Source organism: Pithys albifrons, chromosome 17 (genome assembly GCF_047495875.1).
Source record: "Pithys albifrons albifrons isolate INPA30051 chromosome 17, PitAlb_v1, whole genome shotgun sequence".
Classification (NCBI taxonomy): domain Eukaryota; kingdom Metazoa; phylum Chordata; class Aves; order Passeriformes; family Thamnophilidae; genus Pithys; species Pithys albifrons.
The window spans coordinates 11,619,411-11,639,847 of record NC_092474.1 but is presented as its reverse complement, the minus strand read 5'-3'; the positions used below and the strand labels follow the sequence as shown (position 1 = coordinate 11,639,847).

Below are 20,437 nucleotides of genomic sequence, written 5' to 3'. Positions count from 1 at the left end.
GGGAACGGGACGGGCCCCGCCCCTTCCGCCAACGCCACGTGGTTCCGCCCGGTACCGCCATGGCGCCGCCGCGCGCCCGCCGCCAGCCCCGGGGAGCGCCGGTACGGGGGGAGCGGGGGGAGCGGGGAGGGCCCCGGGGCGCGCCCTGTGTTTGTGGTACCACCATGCCGGGCCCCGTGTGCCACTGTCCCCGCTGCGCCCGGTGCTGGCATCCTCCGTACCAGTGTCCCCAGTGCCCGTGTGGCCCGGCCCGGTGTCGCCAGTTTCCGTGTGCCAGCGTCCCCAGTAGCGGTGTCCTCGGTGCCAGTGTTGCCAATGCCAGTATTCCCGGTACCCCTGTCACCAGTGCCGGTGTTTCTAGTGCCGATGTCCCCAGCAGAACCAGGATCACTGGTATAAGTGTCCCCAGTGCAGGTGTCTCTAGTACTTGCCTGTGTCCTTAGTGCCAGTGTCCCCAGTGCTAATGTCCCCAGTACCAGTGTTTCCAGTACCTACCGATGTCCCCTGTGCCGATGTCTCCAGTGCCAGTGTCCCTGGCACCCCCTGTCCCCAGCACGGATGTCCCTACCTGCTATGGAGGCAGTGCAGAGCTGCAGTGCCCTGGCACCGTTGTGACACCCATCACCACAGCTGTGTCCCCGCTGTCCCCAGGTCCCCGAGCCCACCCTGCCTGCCTTCCCCACCGCCGCCGAGGAGGAGGATGGCGCCGATGCCGAGCTGGACACTCAGGCCATGGTGCGGGCCCAGAACCAGAAGAAGAAGAAATCTGGAGGCTTCCAGTCCATGGGTGCGTGGGTAGGGTGGGCAACTGTCCCTGGGATATGGACTGTCCCCTCCTGCCCGCACCCTCTCACTTGTCCCCATCCCTGCAGGCCTCAGCTATCCCGTCTTCAAGGGCATCATGAAGAAGGGCTACAAGGTGCCCACCCCCATCCAGAGGAAGGTGAGCATGGGGGGCGGTGGGTCCCCACCCTGGGGAGTGGCAGGGGGGCGGTGGCAGTGACGGTGCCCGCGGTGTCTCACAGACCATCCCTGCCATCCTGCGTGGCCGGGACGTGGTGGCGATGGCGCGGACGGGCAGTGGGAAGACGGCCTGTTTCCTCATCCCCATGTTCGAGCGGCTCAAGGCGCCCAGCCAGGCCGGGGCACGCGCCCTCATCCTTTCACCCACCCGGGAGCTGGCCCTGCAGACCCTCAAGTTCACCAAGGAGGTACAGGGGTCAGCAGGGGCAAGTGGGGACAATGTGGGCAATGGGTTTGGTTTTACATCCCACAAATGTGTTTATTTCTCACCCCTAAGCTGGGCAAGTTCACTGGCTTGAAGACAGCCTTGATCCTGGGAGGAGACAAGTAAGCTGTCCCTGTGTCCCCACCAGTCCCTGCTTCCCTAAAGCCTTCCCAAAACATGGCAAGGGGCTGAGCTGGCCTGTGCCGCCCCAGCCTCTCTGCTCTCTTGCAGGATGGAGGACCAGTTTGCTGCCCTGCATGAGAATCCAGACATGTGAGTGGGGCACAGGGAGGGGACCTTGTGGGGAAATGGCTCCTCGGAGCCACCCATTATCTGGGAATATCACTGATTTTTAAAGCCAGTGTGCCTGCTGGATGTGTCCTGGTGTTCCCTTGGAGTATCCTCCTGTGGAACATTTTTGGGGTGGATATGGGATCTGCTCCCAGGATTGGGTGGAGACACTGTCCCCCTGACCTGGTCCTGTCACCACCTCTGTCTCCACAGAATCATCGCCACCCCTGGGCGCCTGGTGCATGTGGCAGTGGAGATGAAGCTGAAGCTGCACACCGTGGAGTACGTGGTGTTTGATGAGGCTGACAGGTCAGCAAGGCACAGGGGGGTCCCCAGGGCTGGCAGTGTCCCCACATATGTCCTCACAGTGGGATGAGGTGCCCAGGGGGTGGCAGAGAGGGACCTGCCACATCCCGTGTCCCCTTCCCTGCAGACTCTTTGAGATGGGCTTCGCTGAGCAGCTTCAGGAGATCATCGCCCGGCTCCCGGACTGCCACCAGACTGTCCTGTTCTCTGCCACGCTGCCCAAGCTGCTCGTCGAGTTTGCCCGGGCTGGTGAGGAGCAGGTGGCACTGGGGGAGCCTGGGAAGAGGAAAATGGTGTGGTCCTACAGCTGGGCTGAGCCCAGCACTGGGAAAACTGAGCTGGATTAATATTGGGACAAGTGGGTGTCTCCAAGCCCCACAGTGGGGCTGTTCCCAGTAGGACATCCCACGTGTGAACCATGTCCTGTGTGTCACATCCCACAGGCCTCACTGAGCCAATGCTGATCCGCCTGGATGTGGAGTCCAAGCTGAGTGAGCAGCTCAAGGTGAGACAGGCTTTGTGCCCCCCACCCCCTGCAAGCCACCTGCTCCTGAGGTGGCAGTGCTGGTGCAGGGGGGGACACAGGACTGAGTGCTGCCCTCCTGGTGCAGCTGGCATTCTTCCATGTGCGTGGGGATGACAAACCGGCCGTGCTGCTCCACCTGCTCCGCAGTGTGGTGAAGCCCCAGGACCAGACTGTTGTCTTTGTGGCCACCAAACACCACACAGAGTATCTGAAGGAGGTAAGTGGCATTTGGAGGTGCCCAGTATGTACCCTTGGGGTTGCCTGGGACCCCTTTCCAGACCCACACTGTGGGGTCTGCAGCTGTGGCACGTCCCTTCTGGAATCTCTCCCTCTGTTTTGCTGGGGTGAAGGAGAAATCCCAGCATATGTGATCATAGAGGTGCTGCATCCACCTACCCCTCGGAGAGAGCGGGGAGCACAGTAGAATTTGGGGGTCTCAGTAGACAACCTGGGGTCTCAGGACCTGTCTGTCGGCTGAGGGCAGATGCCCAGGTGGGATCTGATCTCTCTTCCCAGCTGCTGACAGCACAGGGCATCCGCTGCACCCACATCTACAGCTCCTTGGACCAGACTGCCCGCAAGATCAACATCGCCAAGTTCTCCCAGGGCAAGTGCCCGGTGCTGCTGGTCACCGATGTGGCCGCCCGTGGGCTGGACATCCCCATGCTGGACAACGTCATCAACTTCAGCTTCCCTGCCAAGGCCAAGCTGTTCCTGCATCGCGTCGGTAGGTGCTGGTGCCCCACACAGGGGTCCCGGGGGACCCTCAGGGTGACAAGGAGGATGTGAATGGGCTGTCCCTTGTCCCCTGTGGCTTGTTGGGCTGGCACTGGTGCCCCTGGCTTGGTGTTGGTATCTTTGGGGCAGGAGGTCACTGTGTCATGACATCTGGGGACAGGCTGGGAACAAAGCGATGTCAGGAGTGTCCCTGATGTGCCAGCTGGACTGTGGGGGCTCTTAGGGGCAGACCTGGCACCTTCTCTTTAGGATGACACCATGGTGGGCTTCCCTTTGCCCCTTTCTCAGCTACCCCCAGCCCCTTGCCAGCCATTCCCACCTGGTAGATGTCACATGCATGAGCTCCCAGGGATGCCCGTGGGTCCCTCTCTTGGTGGGGGCAGGCTGGGCTGGCACAGGGTCTAGTTTCCCACTCTCCTCCTCCCCTTGCCAGGTCGTGTGGCCCGTGCTGGCCGGAGTGGCACTGCCTACTCTCTGGTGGCTCCCGACGAGATGCCCTACGTCTTCGACCTGCACCTCTTCCTGGGGCGCCCACTCATCCTTGCTGGAGCCCAGGAGATGCCCGCTGGTGAGGCAGGCAGCAAGGTGGCTGTGTGGCCAAGCTGGGACAGTGGCCACAGGGCCACTGAGGTGCTACCCTTGGCCCGTACTGGAATTTGTGGTCTTGTGGTTGGCCCTCACACAGAGGGGCAATGTGGAAAATGGGGTATTGGGGGTGCTGATTGAACACTGCTGAGCTCCCTGGGGCTGTGAGCTCTGCTGTGATAAATCCAGGGTGGGTGCTGGGAAGGTGACATGGTGTCCCCTGTGCTGCAGAGGCTGGTGGGGTCCTGGGCCGTGTACCCCAGAGCCTGGTGGATGATGAGGAGTGCCTGCTGCTGACAGACCACGAGGGCTCACTGGAGCTGCGCAGCCTGCGCCGCGTCGCTGACAACGCCCACAAGCAGTACCTGCGCTCCCGGCCCGGCCCCTCGCCCGAGTCCATCAAGAGGGCCAAGGACCTGGATGTGTCCCAGCTGGGCATGCACCCACTCTTCAGTGAGTGCCTTGGGGATGCTGAGGGAGGGGACCCTATTCCCTTTGCCAGGAAACTGATCTGTGCCCCTCTTCATGCCTGCCTTCCCCAGGTGCTCGCTTTGAAGACACCGAGCTGGAGAGACTGAAACTTGTGGACAGCATTAAAACCTACAAGTCCAAGGCGGTGAGTTGCGATGCCTGGGTTTGGGTGGGAGGGAAGGTCCATGTGGCTCACTGGGAATCCTGCTCCCACTCTGGGGCCAGACCATCTTTGAGATCAACGCCACGTCCCGGACACCGGCCAGCACCGTGATGCGGTCGAAACGGCGCCACGACCGTGCCCTGATTGAGAAGTTCCAGCGTGGGCAGCAGGAGAAGCGGACAGCAGCACTCAGAGGGCAGGGCCCAGCCCTTCCCGGGGCCCAGGATGGGGAAGGAGAAGGAGAGCAGGAAGACCTTCAGGTAACAGGGTCATGGACACAGATGATACTGCCGAGCAACTTCAGCCCTGTGCTGGCAGCACCACGGCCCTCAGATTGTGCCTTGGCTCAGGGGCAGTGCTGAAACTTGCAGGGATGTTGAGGGGAACGTGGCTCCCCCAACCCCTCCACTGTCCCCATCCAGGATGTGTTCTCCAATGTGGGCCCAAAGCGAAAACGGAGCCATGGGGGAGAAGATGGTCCCAGGAAAAAGCCACAGCAGTCAGCACAGCAGGATGAGGATTTCTACATCCCATACCGGCCCAAGGACTTTGAGAGCGAGCGGGGGTGAGTTTGGGGGGGCTCCTACTGCTGTCCCATCCCAGCCTGTGCAGGGGACACTCTCATCACCTTCCCTTGCAGGCTGAGTGTGGGTGGCGACAGCAGTGCCTTTGAGCAGCAGGCGGCCGGGGCCGTCCTGGATCTCATGGGCGACGAGAACCACAACCTGAACAAGAGCAAGCAGCTACTCAAGTGGTGAGTGGAGTTTTTCCATGGGCTTGGGCAGGAATTGGGGCTGGGGGTCCCACTAGCTGGCCCCATTGCCCTCCCCTCTCTAACAGGGACCGCAAGAAGAAGCGGTTTGTGGGGCAGACAGGCCAGGAGGACAAGAAGAAGGTGCGGACAGAGAGCGGGCGCTACATCAGCAGCTCCTACAAGAACAACCTGTATCCTGCCTGGGCCAGAGGCTGGGGGAGTGGGGCTGGACCCACTGGCAGCCACATGGCATTGGGCCTTGCTCCTGGAAATCCATCCCCTGCCAGGGCAGGGAGCACGGTCAGACACCACAGCAGGTCAGGTGAGGAGGAGTCACTGCACTTTCCCTTAACCTGCTTGTCCCAGCTATGAGAAGTGGAAGCAGAAGTACAAGGTTGATGAGAGGGATGAGGATGACGAAGGCCAGCACAGCAGGCAGCAGTTCAGAGGGAAGCACAGGCGTGGGCAGGGTGAGTACCATGAGCAAGTGATGGAGCCCCACATCATCCTCCACCCCCAGCTCTGTCCCCGGCACTGAGCGTGGCCGTGTCCCTCCACAGGGCCCACGCAGCCCCCAGCCCAGGGCAAGGTGCGCTCGGAGCTGAGGAACAAGCAGCAGATCCTGAAGCAGCGCAAGAAGGCGGCCAAGCAGCGGTTCCTGCAGAGCGGGGGCCTGAAGCGCCTCAAGGCCAGGAACCGGCAGCGAGTGCAGGAGTTGCGGCAAATGGCCTTCGGGCGCCGGGCAGGTGCCACCAAGAAGGGCAAGCTGAGGAAGAGGATGTAGGGGAGGGGGCCATGCCCCCAGTACTCCCTCCACACCTGAACTGGGAGCTGGGGAAGGAGACAGTAAACACTTAGCTGGTTTTGCATCCTGACTCCTCTCTGACCTTGCTCCAAGCGTTGTGCCCGTGGTAATTCCTCCTCCCCTCAGGCCACCCCCAGGCACAGTCCTAAAACAAGCAGGTGCTGCATCTCCACAGCTGGGATATATTTTGATGGGAGACACCTTTGGAGATATCAACAGCAGCTCACTGTTCCTCCCCCTGCCTGGGGTGCCCTGGTCCTGCTCTGGAGCAGTGTCACTCCAGTGTGCCTGTGCCACAGTTGTCCATGTTGCCTCTCGTGGTGGAGTTCCCAGACTTGTCAGGAAGTGACCTCCATCCCCAGGGCCACTCTGGCCCTGGCAGCATCTCCATAGCCCCAGGAGCAGACAGGTGCCCAGGAGCTATTCCTGACCCCAAGACAGCCTGGCACCCCTGTGGCGTGGTGGGTGGGTTCTGGTGGCACAGATGTCAGTCAGGCCCCGCATACAGAGCAGCAACTGCAGAGATGGGAGCCTGATGCCACAGCCATCCATGGACAAGAATGTCCCTCTGTCCCCCAGCCCTGCTGCCCAGCAGAGAGGGCTGCACTGACCATGTCCAGCTGGGCCTCGGTGTCCTCCATGGCCACATCCATGGGGATCCTGAGCCGTGCAGTGGAGAGCTGGAAGAGGTTCAGCACAGCCAGCTTGATCTGCCCCAGCAACAGGGTCTTCTGAGTGGCTGTGCTCTGGGCATGGGCCCAGCAGGACTCCTGAGGAACACAGACAAAGCCCTGGGCACCCCCAACCACTGCCCTGGGTCCTGCACCCTCCAGACCAGGACAGGGGAACCCGAGTCTTGGCTGTGCATCCCCCCATGCAGAGCTGCTGCTTTCTGGGCATGTGGGGACCCTCAGCTCAGCCCAGCCTACCAGCACCACCACCACTTTGGGCATCTCTCCTCTGCAGCACACCTGGGGTCTGTGCTGCTGCCCCTCTCCCTTGGGGGGCACCTGGGTCACTCCACGTCCCCTCTTACCCACTGGAGCACTTCTTGGTGAGTGGCCTCCAGGCGTGTGCGAAGCTGGGCCAGCTCATTGTTGGTGCCCTGGAGCTCAGTGCTGGCCTCCTCCTGGTATTGCTGGAGTCGTGCCCTTCCCTGGGCCAGCCGTTCCTGCCCAGCTTCTGCCTCCTGTGCCAGAGCTGCCCGTGCCTCTGCCAGCACTCTGAAGTGCATCAGCATGGCCAGCACATCCTGGAACTGGGCAGCGAGAGGGGGGCTGAGAGGCTGCGAGAGCTGCTGTTGCTCTGGACAGGGCTGACCCTGCACAAAGAGCTTGGGGACACGCAGGGTGGCACCGAAGGACCCCACGCTCACCTGCCCTGTGCTGGCCAGCACGTCCCGCAAGTAGTCCCCGAAGGGGCGGAGGCTTCGCAGGCGGCGGGCCAGGCGCTCCCTGTGCTGCTGGAGCCCCGCGAGCTCCCCGTGCAGACGGGCGGCCTCTGCCCTCCGAGCCTCCGCCCGCGCCCGCTCCTCGTCCGCCCGCCGCAGCGCCCGCTCCCGCCTCGCCGCCGCAGCCTGCGGGGCACGGACGGGCTCAGCGGGGTCCCCGCGGCCAGCCCGGCCCCGGCCCCCGTCCCGGCACCTCTTGGGAGGCGTCGAATTTGCGGACGACATCCCGGTGCTCCTCCTCCCCCCGAGCCAGCAGCTCCCGGCGCTGCGCCAGGCGCTCCATCCTCTGCCGAAAATCCTGCGGGAGCAACCGGCTGCTAGGAGCAGCATCGCGCTGTGCTGGTCCACGAGAGATGGGGATGGGTGCCAGCCCATGCACAGCTGGGGACATGCCTGCTGTCTGTCTCTAGGGTACACCACAGCCCCCGGGGAGGGGAAACACGGAGGGGCTGGGGCCGCCCTTACCTCCCGCTTGCTCTGTAGCTCCTGCTCCACCTCTGCCACCTCCCGCCTCTTCAGCAGTACGCGAGTGGAGGGCAGCAGAGTGGCTGCATCCCGCGCTGGCACCGTCCTGCCGTGGGCTGCACGGAGCTCAACATGGCTGGGGAAAAAGCCCAGGCAGGGGCATCTACCACCGTGGCATGGGCAGGACCCCTATGGACCCCCACTGCCGGCAGAGCTCAGCGTGGGGAGCTCGGCTCACCCCACGTGTGTGCGGGACACAACAGGATTGTCTCTATCCGCATTCGGGTTCTCGCCCACCCTTGTTTCTGCCCATCCCTCCCACTTCAGCCTCCCCACAGCTGGAGACCCCCAGCGCCAGCACGGGGAAGGACGAGGCACGGCACAACCTCGGCTTTCTGGTTAGACCCTGGGCAATCCCATAGCTGGGGTGCCCTCCTCCCTGGGAGCCCCAGCTGGGGACACAGCACCCCCCCAGTGACACCCACCCCGGCAGTGGCACCCAGAGATGGGAACACAAACCGAGACCCCCGGGGATACAGGACGTGCTGGCCCCGTTGCCAACCCCTCGCTTTGCTCCAGCCAGCAGCTCCCACCGCCGGAGTGCTGCCCATCCCGGGCAGGACAGAGGGGGCTCACTCACAGCAGCGGCAGCTTGTCCCGAAAAGCCGCACGTAAATGCTCCTCCAGGTCCGAGTCCATCTTGGCCGGTGGCTCCTCTTCGCCCCAGGGCCTGTGAAGGAGCTGGGACCGGGGCAGACGAGATGGCAGCAGCACAACACTGTTGCCAGGGGCAGCCAGAGGCTCCTGCAGCTCCCTGGGATTTTCCTGGCATGGCTCTGAGCACCAGGAATGCACTAGGGCTTCTTGGGGACAGCTGCAGGTGGATCCCCCTCTCAGCCCTCTAACCACACTCCATCCTCACACCCACACTCCATTCCCCTCCAGCCCTCAGACCCCAGTCCAGCCCCTCAGAACCCTCCTTTCAGGCTCCACAGCCCTTCAGAGTCCACTGTGCACAGCCAGACCCCAACTGCTCAGGTGTCCCCACCCTGCTGTGCCCCACCAGCTCCCCTCTAGCTCACACTACTGGGATTACATCCCAGGGATGGGTCAGACCCCCGACTTCACCCACAGTGTACACACTGTCACCTCCACATGCCCCAGGAATGTTACCCTTCTATATGGCATCAGAACCCCTTCATGTCCCCATGCAAAATGGTCATGGCCCCCCCATTAACCTGCATGCACTCACTCCCTCCTCCATCACTCTACACACCCTCTTGCACCACTCCTTGCTTTAATTTACTCCTGTCCCGTCTTGCAGTGTCCTCTACTCCCCCATCCTACCCCACCCTGCTCCACTGGGCCATTCCCATGCATGTGTCAATACCCCTACTCCCTCCATGCATGCTCAGATCCCTCTCTGCTCCCCTCTGCTGCCCATCTGTGCCTTTTCATCTCTCCCTTTAGCCTGCAGGGTGCTGAGACTGGGTCTGACCCTCCACCCCTTCCTGCCCATCCTCACCCTGTCACCCACCCCACAGTTCCCCTGATTCTGTGTGGATCCTGCTTCCCTCATCCCCTCTCTGTATAAGTTCCCTCCATACTTTTCATCATGGCCAGGCAACCCCCTCAAAGCCACACTTCAAGGAATGGATTAACTCCCAATTTAGACACGGAGCAACACTTCAGAAGGAACAGGGGAAAAATATTTATAACAAAACAATCCAGCCTCCCCAGAGTCAGTGTCACCTACATCCTGCCTGTTGTTCCTACTCTTATTCTGGAACCACTGTGGTCCCGTGGCAACTTTTTCCATCCAGCACTGCTCATGGGGACTGAGCCAGAATCCCACACTGCAATTCAAGTCCGTCACAGGCACCAAGGTGAGCGGGTTGATGTTCCCACACTCTGCCTGTGCTGGGTGTCACCTTGTTTTAAGGACACTTGAGACAAAAAGGAACACAAAGAGAGGAGAGAAATGGAGAAACGTGGCTGGGGAAGGACGGAGTCAAACTGTGCAGGGACCAAGTAGAGAAAGGAGTGGGAAGGCTCTGACTGAACTGGCCCATTGCAGGACTCTGACAGTCACATGCAATGAGGACGTGTTTGATGCTGGATTCCAGCTGGAGCTCCACGTGCTTCCTCCAGGAGGGATGGAAGTTATGAGCCTTGTGTCTCTTTTCCCCTTACTTCTTCTAGAGAGACCCCTCCATCGTCACCTATGCAGGGCACAAACCAGCAGCATCTCACCTACAGCCAGCAGGAATTCCTCCCTCCCCAGCAGGTGCTCCAGCAAAACTCATAGCTTAGTAGGGAGCAGGTGGCTCAGCCCTAGGGCTCACCTTCTGTGAGGTAGTTCAGATAAGCAGCCTGGGCACTGTTCCCATCAACCAGCGCCATTGCCTCCTGCTTGGTACAGCTGCTCGTGGTCTCCTCATCCCCCTTCCCCTCCTCATCATCTTCTGAGTCCACCAGCACTAAGACATCACCTAAGTCTGGATTCCTGGGAACAGTAGAGCAAATGGAGGCAGGATGAAGGGCAGAGGGGTGACTGCTCCCTGCCTTACAGGAAGGCAGACTAGTGAGGCCACGAAGGACTGGGCTGACACTCACCTGAACGCGGCACCTGAATGGGAGAGAAGGGAAGAGACAGTGTTAGAAACCAGTCCCCTTGGGCAGCGCTACTGGTTTTACTGGGCCAATCCTGCCTCCATGTCTGTGCCTCCATGTGGGGCGGCCAGTGACCAGACAGTCCCCACGCAGAGGCACAGACATGAAGGTGACCTGCCCACACATGCAACCCTGACTGACTCCAGCACACCTAGAGGAACAGGCAGGTTAGGAATAAACCAGGCCACCCCAGGAAGGAGGAATCTCTCCCTACCTCTCAGGCACAAGAGGGGATTGTAGTACAAGATGACCCCAGTGATGGTGAGAATAACCAGGAGCAACAGGACCACCACAGCACCCACGATCCCAACAATGTTCACTGGCTCTGCAGAGAGGAGACACAGGAGGACAGTTTGTCATGGAGACACAGTTGGATGTGGAATTCCCAGTGGAAGTCAAGAAGCAGGTTCTTAGTGGCAAACGTGCAGTGTCCCCAATCCCTCCCAAGTCCCTGCCATGGCAGCCCCACTCACGCTTCACCGTCAGGCAGACAAAGAGCTCCCTCAGCCCCACAGGGTTCTGGGCCTTGCAGACGTAGCAGCCCCCATCAGTGCCCTGGGAGCAGTTCTGGATGGTGAGCCGGGACACGTTGCCCTCCTGGGCAATGAGGAACCTCCCTCCAGGCTGGATCTCCACCTCTGGCTGGGTGATGTCCCGCAGCCAGGTCAGCCGCGCCGCCGGCGTGCTCTCGGTCACACGGCATGTCAGCGTCACATTGTCACCCACAAAGCAGGTCTTGGGGGGCTCTGACTCCAGTGAAGGGATTTCTGAACAGTCCAAGGGAAAAGAGAAAACCAGGAGTCAAGGAGGGAATGGAGGCAATTAACATAACAAGCAATCAACCATCTGACTGTTAATAATCATTAACAAAAGGGAACCAGGCAGGAGTCTGGTGGGTGAGCACTGTGGGTTCAGCATTCAGCTCACTCAGGAGGCTCCTGAGGACTGAGCTGAGCAGCTTCCACGGTGCTCAATCCCTTCTGACACCTGTCATTATATGCCCAATGAAGAATGGTCTGAGGGTAACCAGAGGGAAGATGGTAGAGGGGAGAAAGGCAGCCCAGGAGGTTTCCTTGGGATCAGCAGAGCCCTTGTGAAGCCCTTAAAACCCCTGGAGTATAAACACAGTCTGTGTTTTCAAAAGCCACTTTGGACAGATCCTTAAGATGCCTGAAGGGTCTGGGGGCACACATGACACTTCTCCTGTAACCTCGGCCTTATCAAACAATCTCAGACTGAACAAGGCACTAAAATTACCTCTCACTTTCACATAGGTGTGTGCAAAAGCTTTTCACAGGTGAAAACCTTGCTGTGCTAAGATTTTGGTCCCCTGAAGATGGACCCAAAACACAGCTCACCTGCAACCATACCATGATGGATCTCAGCCACACAATGTCTGTGCTTTGTGCTGTCACTGCTGCACAAGCCAAGCCCTGCCATGATGCCTCGTGCCTTCCCTGACCATCTTAGTGCTCCTGAGGGCAGGGAATGACCAGGGTACCCACCTGCCCCACCATTAGCAGCCAAAGTAACTGTTAATGAGGCAGCAAATCAACTCACTTAGCTCCACAGTGCACACAGACTGCTCCTGCTTGACCACGTGGCTGCCAACACACTTGAAGACTTTGCCATGGGAGAGGTGGGAGCTGTTCAGGGTCTCCACGTGGGTGTCTGAGGAGCTGGTGGAGCTGATGACCCAGCTGGAGTTCTCCAGATCATGCCCCTCCTCTCTCCAGTGCAGGGTGGGGTGGGGGTACCCCCCAGGCCAGCTGCAAAACAGCTGCAGCATCAGCCCCGATGAGGAGGTCTCAGCCCAGCACTTTGGGGTTGACTGTGGTGGATCTGTCAGCAAGAACACCACATGGTCAGAAACACTTCCAGGTCACAACTCTCAGCATCTCAGGGCTGGAACTCCAGCAAGTGTTCATTTGTCATCATTCCCCTTGAAAATCTTCCTGATTTCTCTGCCAGTATTGCTACCTGACCTGTGGCTCACAGTCTCAGGGTAGCACAGCTTTGAGTGACAAATGACAGAGATCAAAAAGGGGGTGTCACAGCCCCCACAGCCAAGCCTTGAGGGAGGAGAAAATTATTGCCACGGATTAATCCAATGGAAATGAGATAAACACCTAAAAATGCAGTGGGAAAAAGAAAACTCCACACTGCCCTGGTCCTCACATCACAGCTACAAGAGGGGACACTGAATCAAACTACTTGAGAATAAAGTTTTGCCTCTCCCTGACATTGATACAAGAACACAGTCCAGCTCAACAGGAGGAAGAACTTCTTCCCACTGAGGGTGGCAGAGCACTGGAATAGGCTGCCCAGGGAAGGTGTGGACCCTCCTGCTCTGGAGACATTCCAAACCCACATCATTGAGTTCCTGTGTCACCTGCTCACTGCCTTTGCAAGAGGATTGGACTGGGTGATCTGCAGAGGTCCCTTCCAACCCTAACAATCCTGTGATTTCCCAAAGGGACACAGAAAACATCAGGGTTCTTGCCCAGAGACAACCAGCCAGCTTCTCAGAGCCACGAGCCCATCGGTGGAGGAGGAAGCAGCTGTTCCTGGCTACAAGAGCTCTGCCCACAGGGATCCTGGTGACTCCAGCTCTCAGGGTCAGTGACACTGAGGCCAAACCAGGTGTGCTCCGCTCCTTCCCAGCACCTCTGGCACCCACAGCAGTGGGGACAAACTTCAGCCAAGAACACAGGTAGGGCAGGTCCCCTTCCCAACCACCACAGCATTAACACCAGGAACGCCTACAGGAGTGGGTCAGAAGCCAACAGAGAGCCAAGTGCAATCCCCTCGGGCAGGGCAGAGCAGGGCTCATGTTTCAGGCACAGTTGTCTCCTCCTTCCACACACTGATCCCCACACGTGCTTGTTTAACAGCCATAGGGATTCTGGACTCTGATCCAGGCAGATTTAACATGCCATGGCCCTGTGTGTGCCTAATCCAGTGCTGAACAAGACCCCACCAAGAGATGAGACCAAAGCAAGCCCCACACCAGGTCTGCAGCCCCACAGAGGTTGCAGTGGGATGCATCAAGCTTATTTTGTGGAGTGTTTATTGAAGCGACTTTCAAATAACGTGAGCCCAAACAAAACCCATGATGGTAAACCCCCATGTGAGCTGTAAGGACATGCCTTCCTGGGGCTTGGCTCTTCAGGAACTACACACACACATCTTATGTGATCTTGGAAACAACCCAGCTTTGGCAAGAAAGTTCTCTGCAACACTCCTCTGTCCCAGCTCTGGGGAGGATCCCAAATCCTGGCTGTGGTTAACAGAGCAACCTGTCAGCCTGAACCACCAGGAACTGTCCCATACTGAGGTGGACACGGCCATTCCAGGATGTTCAGGTGGACAGAGGCATTTGAGGATATCCAGGTGCACATGGACCTTCCAGAATGTCCAGTCAGAGCTGCACTTTCAGTGCTGGCCCCAGGAATCACACCTCCTGAAGCCACCAGCTTTACATTCTGAACTCCCAGGCTGTCCCAGTACAACTCTGTCTCAACATAACACAGATCTGCTCCTCAAATGTGAAAAACACCTAAAAACCTCCACCCCACCTCATAAAACCTCACAAAACATCAGCAAAAAGGACCCGTTGTGGTTTGACCCACAGAAGAGCCAACAGTGCTTGTATCAAACCCCACACAGACACGCCAAGGAATCCCTGGGAGGTGTGGAACTGCACGTCTCCTTCACACCAGGTGCTTCCCATCCAAAACAAACACACAACCACAGCTCAAGGCAGGGCTGCACCTTTGTCCTGTCACTACGGTATTTACTCTACAGCTTGGGAAGGGGGATGGTTAAGAGCATTTTTAAACAAAAATAGAACTTTGTGGTACTACCCATGGGATGGGTTGAAGACTGTCAGCTGGTAATTTCCAAACAAAGCCCCTACAGATCCCAAGAGGTTAATTTACAGCAGTGACAAGTCTGTGCCCAAAAAGGTTCCCTCTAGCCCACACCAAGTTGTTTATAGATATGCCAGTGTTCCACACCACCTTTGTTATATTTAGAAATTAGTTGACACATTAATACCAGGCTAATAAATGAAGTTCAGAGTGCAGCACCAACACTTGGCATATCATAAATAGAGTTTGCTCCTGTTTTGCTCCAGTGCTCCAGATTTGGGGCTGCCACCTCCCAAGCCCAGTGACCACATAAACATTACCTGAAGCAATGTGGAGTTTGATTCCTTTGCTCCAGACCTCTGTGTGACCTTTCACACCCAATCTGAACTTTCCTTGCTGCAGGAAGGAAATTTTTATACCTGTAAACTTTCAGAGATTTAATCTGTACAAAACAGGTACAATGTTTACACACACGGAGCAGGAAGGAACACACCGAAGGCAAACAGCAGACAGGTCTCACACACATGGCAGGTGTTGAGGGAAGTGCAACAAAGGAAGGGGCCAAGAGGGCATGGAGGGTCAGTGAAATGGGCAAACTGGCAGCAAACTTTCCCCCTTCTCAATCCTGAAGTGACCAAGAGTGGCACCAGCCACAGAACCTGCTAATCTGGAGAGGGCTGTTTCCATGGAATACCTGAGGAATCCAGGCAAGAAAAAAGTTCCCTGGCACAAGCAGGAAGGACCTGCACCAGCTGTAGATGAGAGCAAACTAATCCACCTGAGCATTCTCCAGCCTGAACTTCCACACTTGCTGTGAAGATTTCTGAGAATGAATGAATCAAATAGAGATGGACATGGGAGAGAGCACCAAAAGGCAAAACAGGGCTGAAGAAACAGCCTGTGCTGGTAACAGGGACGGTCCCAGGACACTGCTGCCAGCAGTAAATCTGAGGAATGTGGTGCTTCCATTGATAGCAGAAGGCTGCGCTGTAAGACTCAACAGCTGGGGACCCTCCATTCTCCCACCAAAATGATGGCACCAAGGAATGGCACAGCACATCCCTTTCCAACGTGTATTCCACTCCAGGGAAAAAAGACCCTGAGCAGCAGCCGCCAACCCGAGGTTTATGAAGGCTCAAGTCAGCCGGATTCTAAGGCAAAGGGAACAGCTACACCCTGGAACAGCTACAGGAAATGGAAGATCTGCCCCAAACCTTGTTTATCACCAGCAAAGAAGAAACTGAAGGGACACAGTGAGAACTCAACAGCTGGCATTTCACCCCCTGCATCGCTCACACCTGACTCATGGCAGGTCATTTAGACACACGTTTTGGTGCTTGTGAGTGGACATGAGAGAGATCTTGCATGATAAAGCCACCTTACACTTTTTTAAATATTATTTTTCCACCAGTGCTAGATGAATTCAGGGACCTGTGAGATGGAGGGGAGGAAGCTCAGCTGCAGGACTGACTTACTGGCCACCAGGAGCTGGACCCTGTGCTCATGGTGTGTCTCGTTCAGCACTTCCTTGCAGGTGTAGTTGCCCTGGTCCTGCACTCGGAGCTCCGTGATGCTCAGGGAGCTGTTGTTGACGAGGGAAAAGCGGACGTCCGGTGGGAAGGCAGCTCTCGGATCCCCTTGGAACCAGACCACCTCCGTCGCCTCCTTGGAGACGTTGCGGCATAGAAGGAGGATGCTCCCCCCGACCTGCCCAAACACCACTTCATCTGTTCCTGGAAAAGAGAAGGGACAGTGTTAGGGATGTAGGGAAGGGGCAAAGACTGCGATATGTGACATATTATCAACCCTTTGAGGAACTTGTGAGGGGACTCCTGAGGGATATCCAGGGACAGTTGAGGGACCTCCAGGGGCTGCTGAGGGATCATCAGGGACAGCAGAGGGACCTCTGGGGACAGCTGAGGGAACACCAGGGACAACTGAGGGACCTCCAGGGACCGCGGAGGGGCCTCCATAGACAATTGAGGGACCACCTGGGGCTGCTGAGGGATCTCCAGGGCCTGCTGAGGGACACTCAGGGGCTGCTGAGGGGGCCTCCAGTGACAATTGAGGGACCTCCAGGGACTGCTGAGGGACCTCCACGATGCCCAAAAACATCCAGCGCAGACACAGGGCCTGGACAAGGGACACAGCTCCTGCTCCCCTCCCCTCAGCCCGCGCTACCTGCGGCCTCCCGGCGCGGCACCAGCCTCCAGACGCAAAGGGCGAGGAAGAACCGGGCCGGCGGCGTCCCGCCGGGAAGCTGCATGGCTGAGTGCCGCTGCCACAGCCCCGGGGAGGCGGCGCTGCCCGGCCCCGGCCCCCGCCCCGACGAGCGGGCAGGGCAGGGAGAGCGGGCGGACCCGGCCGGGGGGGACCCGCCCGCCCGCCGGGGCCCGTCAAGGGGTCCCGGCTCAGCCGCCGCCGCCTCAGGGCCGCCATCGTGGGCTGCCGCCATCTTGGGCGCCCCCCCCGCCATCTTGGGGTCCCCTCACGCCTTCCCTCGCCATGTCGGGCGGGCCCTCAGAGACGCGGGGCCGCGGCGCTGCCCGCAGGTGCCGCCCATGCACCGGGAGTGTTTAACACACGGAGAATGGTGTTTTGCCTGAGGGCAAACCCAAGTGGTAAGCGAACCCCATTTCTGAGAGCTCGTAATTCACCCAGTCGGAGACACCCTCCAAGGAGTGGAGCGGGAAGAGCGGTGATAAAACGTTACTGTATGTAACCCTCCAGCAAGACCTACAAAGTATTCAGGTATTCTTGGGTTTCTCCAGGCCATGTTACACCTGGCGAACGTACATGGACATCACGCACGGCGCGCGTGCAGCAGAACGCTCATATGCACGGGGCTGCCCCACTGGGCTCTGGCACATTAATTATCAATTAACCTAATTAGCGGCAGGGCTGCAAGGCTGCCCCAGGTAACCAGAGCTCGGCCTCCCTCCCTGGGCGGGCACAATCGGCTGCGGCGTCGCCGGGGGGCGCCATAGAGCTGGCGAGGGGGAGGCCGGCGGTGCGTCTTCACCAATGGGAGCGGAGCGTGGCGGCGCCTCCGCCAATGGGCGCGGGGGGCGGGCAGCGCGGAGCCGCCGCAGCCGCAGCCATAGCCACAGTCACAACCATAGCCATGCCGGTGGACCTGGGGCAGTGGGACGGGCCGCTGAGCCTCGCCGAGGTGGAGCAGAAGCCGGCGCACCCGCTGCGGGTTAAGTATGGCTCTGTGGAGATCGACGAGCTGGGCAAGGTGCTCACGCCCACTCAGGTGAGCAGCGTCCGGCCCCGCGCTCGGGGGGTGCCGCGGCAAAATGGCGGGAGGCGGCCGGGCCTCTTACGCCGTATGTCCCGCAGCTTCTGCCGGGGCCTCACCGGGTGCGCGGGGAGAGGGAGGGGCTGAGCTTTGCTGTCCAGCTTGGTACGGATGTGGCCGTGCCACGGGAGGAGGCCCGCGGCTCTCACAGCCTGGGCGAGCTGTCACGAGCTTTGGACCCTTCGGGTGTCGCAGCCAGCACTGGGCACAGGTGGCCCCGTGTGCAGGGCAGGTGGCTGGCGCGGGCAACGAGACTGGTGCTAACGCGGTCACCCCTGCAGGTCCAAAATCGCCCCACCAGCATCGAGTGGGATGGCTGCGATCCCCAGAAGCTTTACACTCTGGTTCTCACAGACCCTGATGCGCCCAGTAGGAAGGACCCAAAGTTCAGGTATGGGGATGGGCAGCTCTCTGTCTTGCCTGGGGAAAATGGAACATCCCTCTTGGGCTGAGCAGAGGATTAGGAGGAGGTTGGGACTGTGCTCCGCCTGAGGTGCATCAGTGGGACTGTGGCTTGGCATAGAAACAGTGCCCTTGCGTCTCTCCTTGAGCCGGGGACAGCATGGGGGGGAGCAGCTGCTTCTGCCAGGGCTGTTTAGAGGTCTGGAGCAGCACAGCATCTGCTGCTTGCTCTAATTGGCCCATGTGTGAGTTGGAATTAGGTTTGTCTGTGCTGGTGGTGGAGTCTTAAACCTGGGACCACCTCACTTTTCTCAAGTCAGCCTCAGAGGCATGTGGAATATCCACTTTCGGGGGCCAGGCTGTGGTTTTCCCACAGCCACAAGGCAAGCTGATGGAGCTGGTTTTGGCAGGTTGTGCATCCCAAAGGAACAGTACCTGCTCTGGGACTGCTGCTCTCTGGGTTTGGCAAACCAGCAGTGGCAGCTGTTCACTTACCCTTCACTGAGAGTCTTATAGAAAAGCAGCAGCTTGGAGTGATAAAGGGACTTACCTGGGGCTGTGCCTTCTCCTTTCAGGGAATGGCATCACTTTCTAGTGACCAACATGAAAGGCAACAACGTGGGCAGTGGGACTGTGCTGTCGGATTACGTTGGCTCCGGGCCTCCCAAGGGAACAGGTCAGTACCTGTCTGCAGCAGCTCCCAAGTGTGGATCAAACACATTGCACAGGGGTAGGGGGAGTCCAGCAGGACACTGGCTGTGGAAACTATCCATGCAGGATTGCTCGTGGCTGCATGTAGCCACAGCCAGCACGAGCACGTATTGAGCATATCTGGTGCATCTTCTCTAAGCTGCCTTAAGCTCCATCATCCTTAGCCTGATCCTGGAGCACAAGGGCACCTCCGGGGGTCACTTCAGAGCACCCCTGGGACCCTGGAATTCGGGGTGCCCGGTGTGGTAACGCTGTCCCTCCTGCAGGGCTGCACCGCTACGTGTGGCTGGTGTACGAGCAGCCGAAGCAGCTCTCCTGCAACGAGCCCGTCCTGTCCAACCGCTCCGGGGACAAGCGAGGCAAGTTCAAGGTGGCCGCTTTCCGCAGCAAGTACGGGCTGGGGGTGCCGGTGGCGGGCACCTGCTACCAGGCAGAGTGGGATGACTACGTGCCCAAGCTCTACGAGCAGCTGTCGGGGAAGTAGAGACAGGGGATGTGGAGCAGCACTCTGTGGGCCCTGTGGATCGGGCACAGCACTGTAGTTTTGTTTGATTAGTGAGTTGAACCCAACTGTCCTGCTCTGGCCGCTGGAGCTGTAACCCCGTCACTGTCCCTGCTCCGTGTCCGTGTGTCCAGGCCTGTGCTGACTCCCACTGTACAGGTGATCCTCGCTAGAGCTGCTGACAGCTGTCCCTGCAAGGGCCACTCCCTCCAAACTGACCTGCTTAAGGGAAGCAGAAGTCTTTGTGAATTAGTGTCAATTCAGGGTGTCTCTGCTGTCCTGGGATGGCATTAGGAGGTAGGGGTATGGGTACAAAACCACTTCTTGGCTAGTGCTGGCTGTGGAGACTCCCTTTTCCAGGAGAGGAAAGGGCAGTCTAAGGGAAACTCCTCTTCCTCCCTGTATTTTTTTGTTGTTCCCTTCAACTTTTGACCAGTGCCTCCACTTCAGTAGTGAAGTTGCAGCTCTAAGGGGAGGCAGGAGCTGGTCTAGAGCACTACTTCTGTTCTCTGCTGCCACTCAAAGCTGAGACCACTTTGTTTTGTTCAGTCCTGTGGTGACCTGATGTTACCGTGCTTTTTGCTCACAGTGCATTAAAAACTTACCAAGGTGTGTGGTGTGCTTGGTTGTCTTCTTGGGGGACGAGGGGAGTACTCAGAGGAGAAGCTTGATGATTTAGGGCTCCTGTCCTGCTGGGAAGAGCCTGAACCCAGTGGCAGGGACTTCCCACTCCAGGAACACAGCAGTGTTGGAGGGATGCAGCTCAAAGCAGTCGTGTCTCTCCATCTTTACCTGCCTTTAGTCCCTGTCCTAAGGAGCCCCAGTCCTTCCCTCTGCAGGGGCCCCACCCCCCTCATCTGAATCCCACCACCAGCTTTACTGACCTGAAGCCACTTCCCCAGCCAAGCTGCAGGTCCCAGATGTTTCCACCCCTCCCAGCTTTGCACTGGGAGTGAATGAGCCTTTGGTCCAGCCTGATGGCTACAAAAGGGTACAAAAGATGAAGCCATTGCAATTGAACTTCATGAAACCAGGACCCTCCCCAACTTTTTTCTAACTGCTGTCTCAAAAGTCTGCACTGACATGGTCTGACAAAGAGGAACCAACAGTGGCCCTGTGAAAATCAGGGACTCCCTGACTGAAAAGGGGGTGGTGTCTGCCCCAGGGCAGTTTTCCTGCCGATTCATTAAA

The 20,437-nt window shown here is 58.6% G+C and overlaps 4 protein-coding genes across 4 annotated transcripts; 2 read left to right on the top strand and 2 right to left on the bottom strand.

Annotated features, from left to right (window-relative positions):
* The first annotated feature begins 38 nt into the window (after positions 1–38).
* Positions 39–5,931, top strand: DDX54 (DEAD-box helicase 54). The gene is made up of 20 exons (XM_071571689.1): positions 39–101; positions 652–787; positions 873–943; positions 1,026–1,211; positions 1,301–1,350; positions 1,460–1,501; positions 1,733–1,828; positions 1,953–2,074; positions 2,269–2,330; positions 2,437–2,568; positions 2,868–3,078; positions 3,523–3,657; positions 3,906–4,127; positions 4,217–4,290; positions 4,371–4,568; positions 4,731–4,873; positions 4,949–5,062; positions 5,149–5,253; positions 5,429–5,532; positions 5,623–5,931. The coding sequence occupies exons 1-20, from the start codon at positions 60–62 to the stop codon at positions 5,844–5,846; spliced, it is 2,469 nt and encodes an 822-aa protein (XP_071427790.1). The 5' UTR covers positions 39–59; the 3' UTR covers positions 5,847–5,931.
* A 235-nt stretch (positions 5,932–6,166) lies between these two features.
* On the bottom strand, positions 6,167–8,540 carry CFAP73 (cilia and flagella associated protein 73). The gene is made up of 7 exons (XM_071571709.1): positions 8,423–8,540; positions 7,783–7,918; positions 7,511–7,615; positions 7,243–7,443; positions 6,904–7,125; positions 6,479–6,637; positions 6,167–6,383 (listed from the first exon to the last, which is right to left on the bottom strand). Exons 1-7 carry the CDS (start codon positions 8,479–8,481, stop codon positions 6,288–6,290), a joined length of 978 nt encoding a protein of 325 aa, XP_071427810.1. The 5' UTR covers positions 8,482–8,540; the 3' UTR covers positions 6,167–6,287.
* Positions 8,541–9,396: 856 nt separating this feature from the next.
* On the bottom strand, positions 9,397–16,895 carry VSIG10 (V-set and immunoglobulin domain containing 10). Its single transcript, XM_071571696.1, has 8 exons — positions 16,509–16,895; positions 15,803–16,060; positions 12,016–12,297; positions 10,929–11,222; positions 10,670–10,780; positions 10,399–10,411; positions 10,128–10,288; positions 9,397–10,004 (listed from the first exon to the last, which is right to left on the bottom strand). Exons 1-8 carry the CDS (start codon positions 16,801–16,803, stop codon positions 9,946–9,948), a joined length of 1,473 nt encoding a protein of 490 aa, XP_071427797.1. The 5' UTR covers positions 16,804–16,895; the 3' UTR covers positions 9,397–9,945.
* Positions 16,896–17,386: 491 nt separating this feature from the next.
* PEBP1 (phosphatidylethanolamine binding protein 1) lies at positions 17,387–19,858 on the top strand. Its single transcript, XM_071571706.1, has 4 exons — positions 17,387–17,586; positions 17,913–18,022; positions 18,609–18,709; positions 19,011–19,858. Exons 1-4 carry the CDS (start codon positions 17,452–17,454, stop codon positions 19,226–19,228), a joined length of 564 nt encoding a protein of 187 aa, XP_071427807.1. The 5' UTR covers positions 17,387–17,451; the 3' UTR covers positions 19,229–19,858.
* Positions 19,859–20,437: the final 579 nt, after the last annotated feature.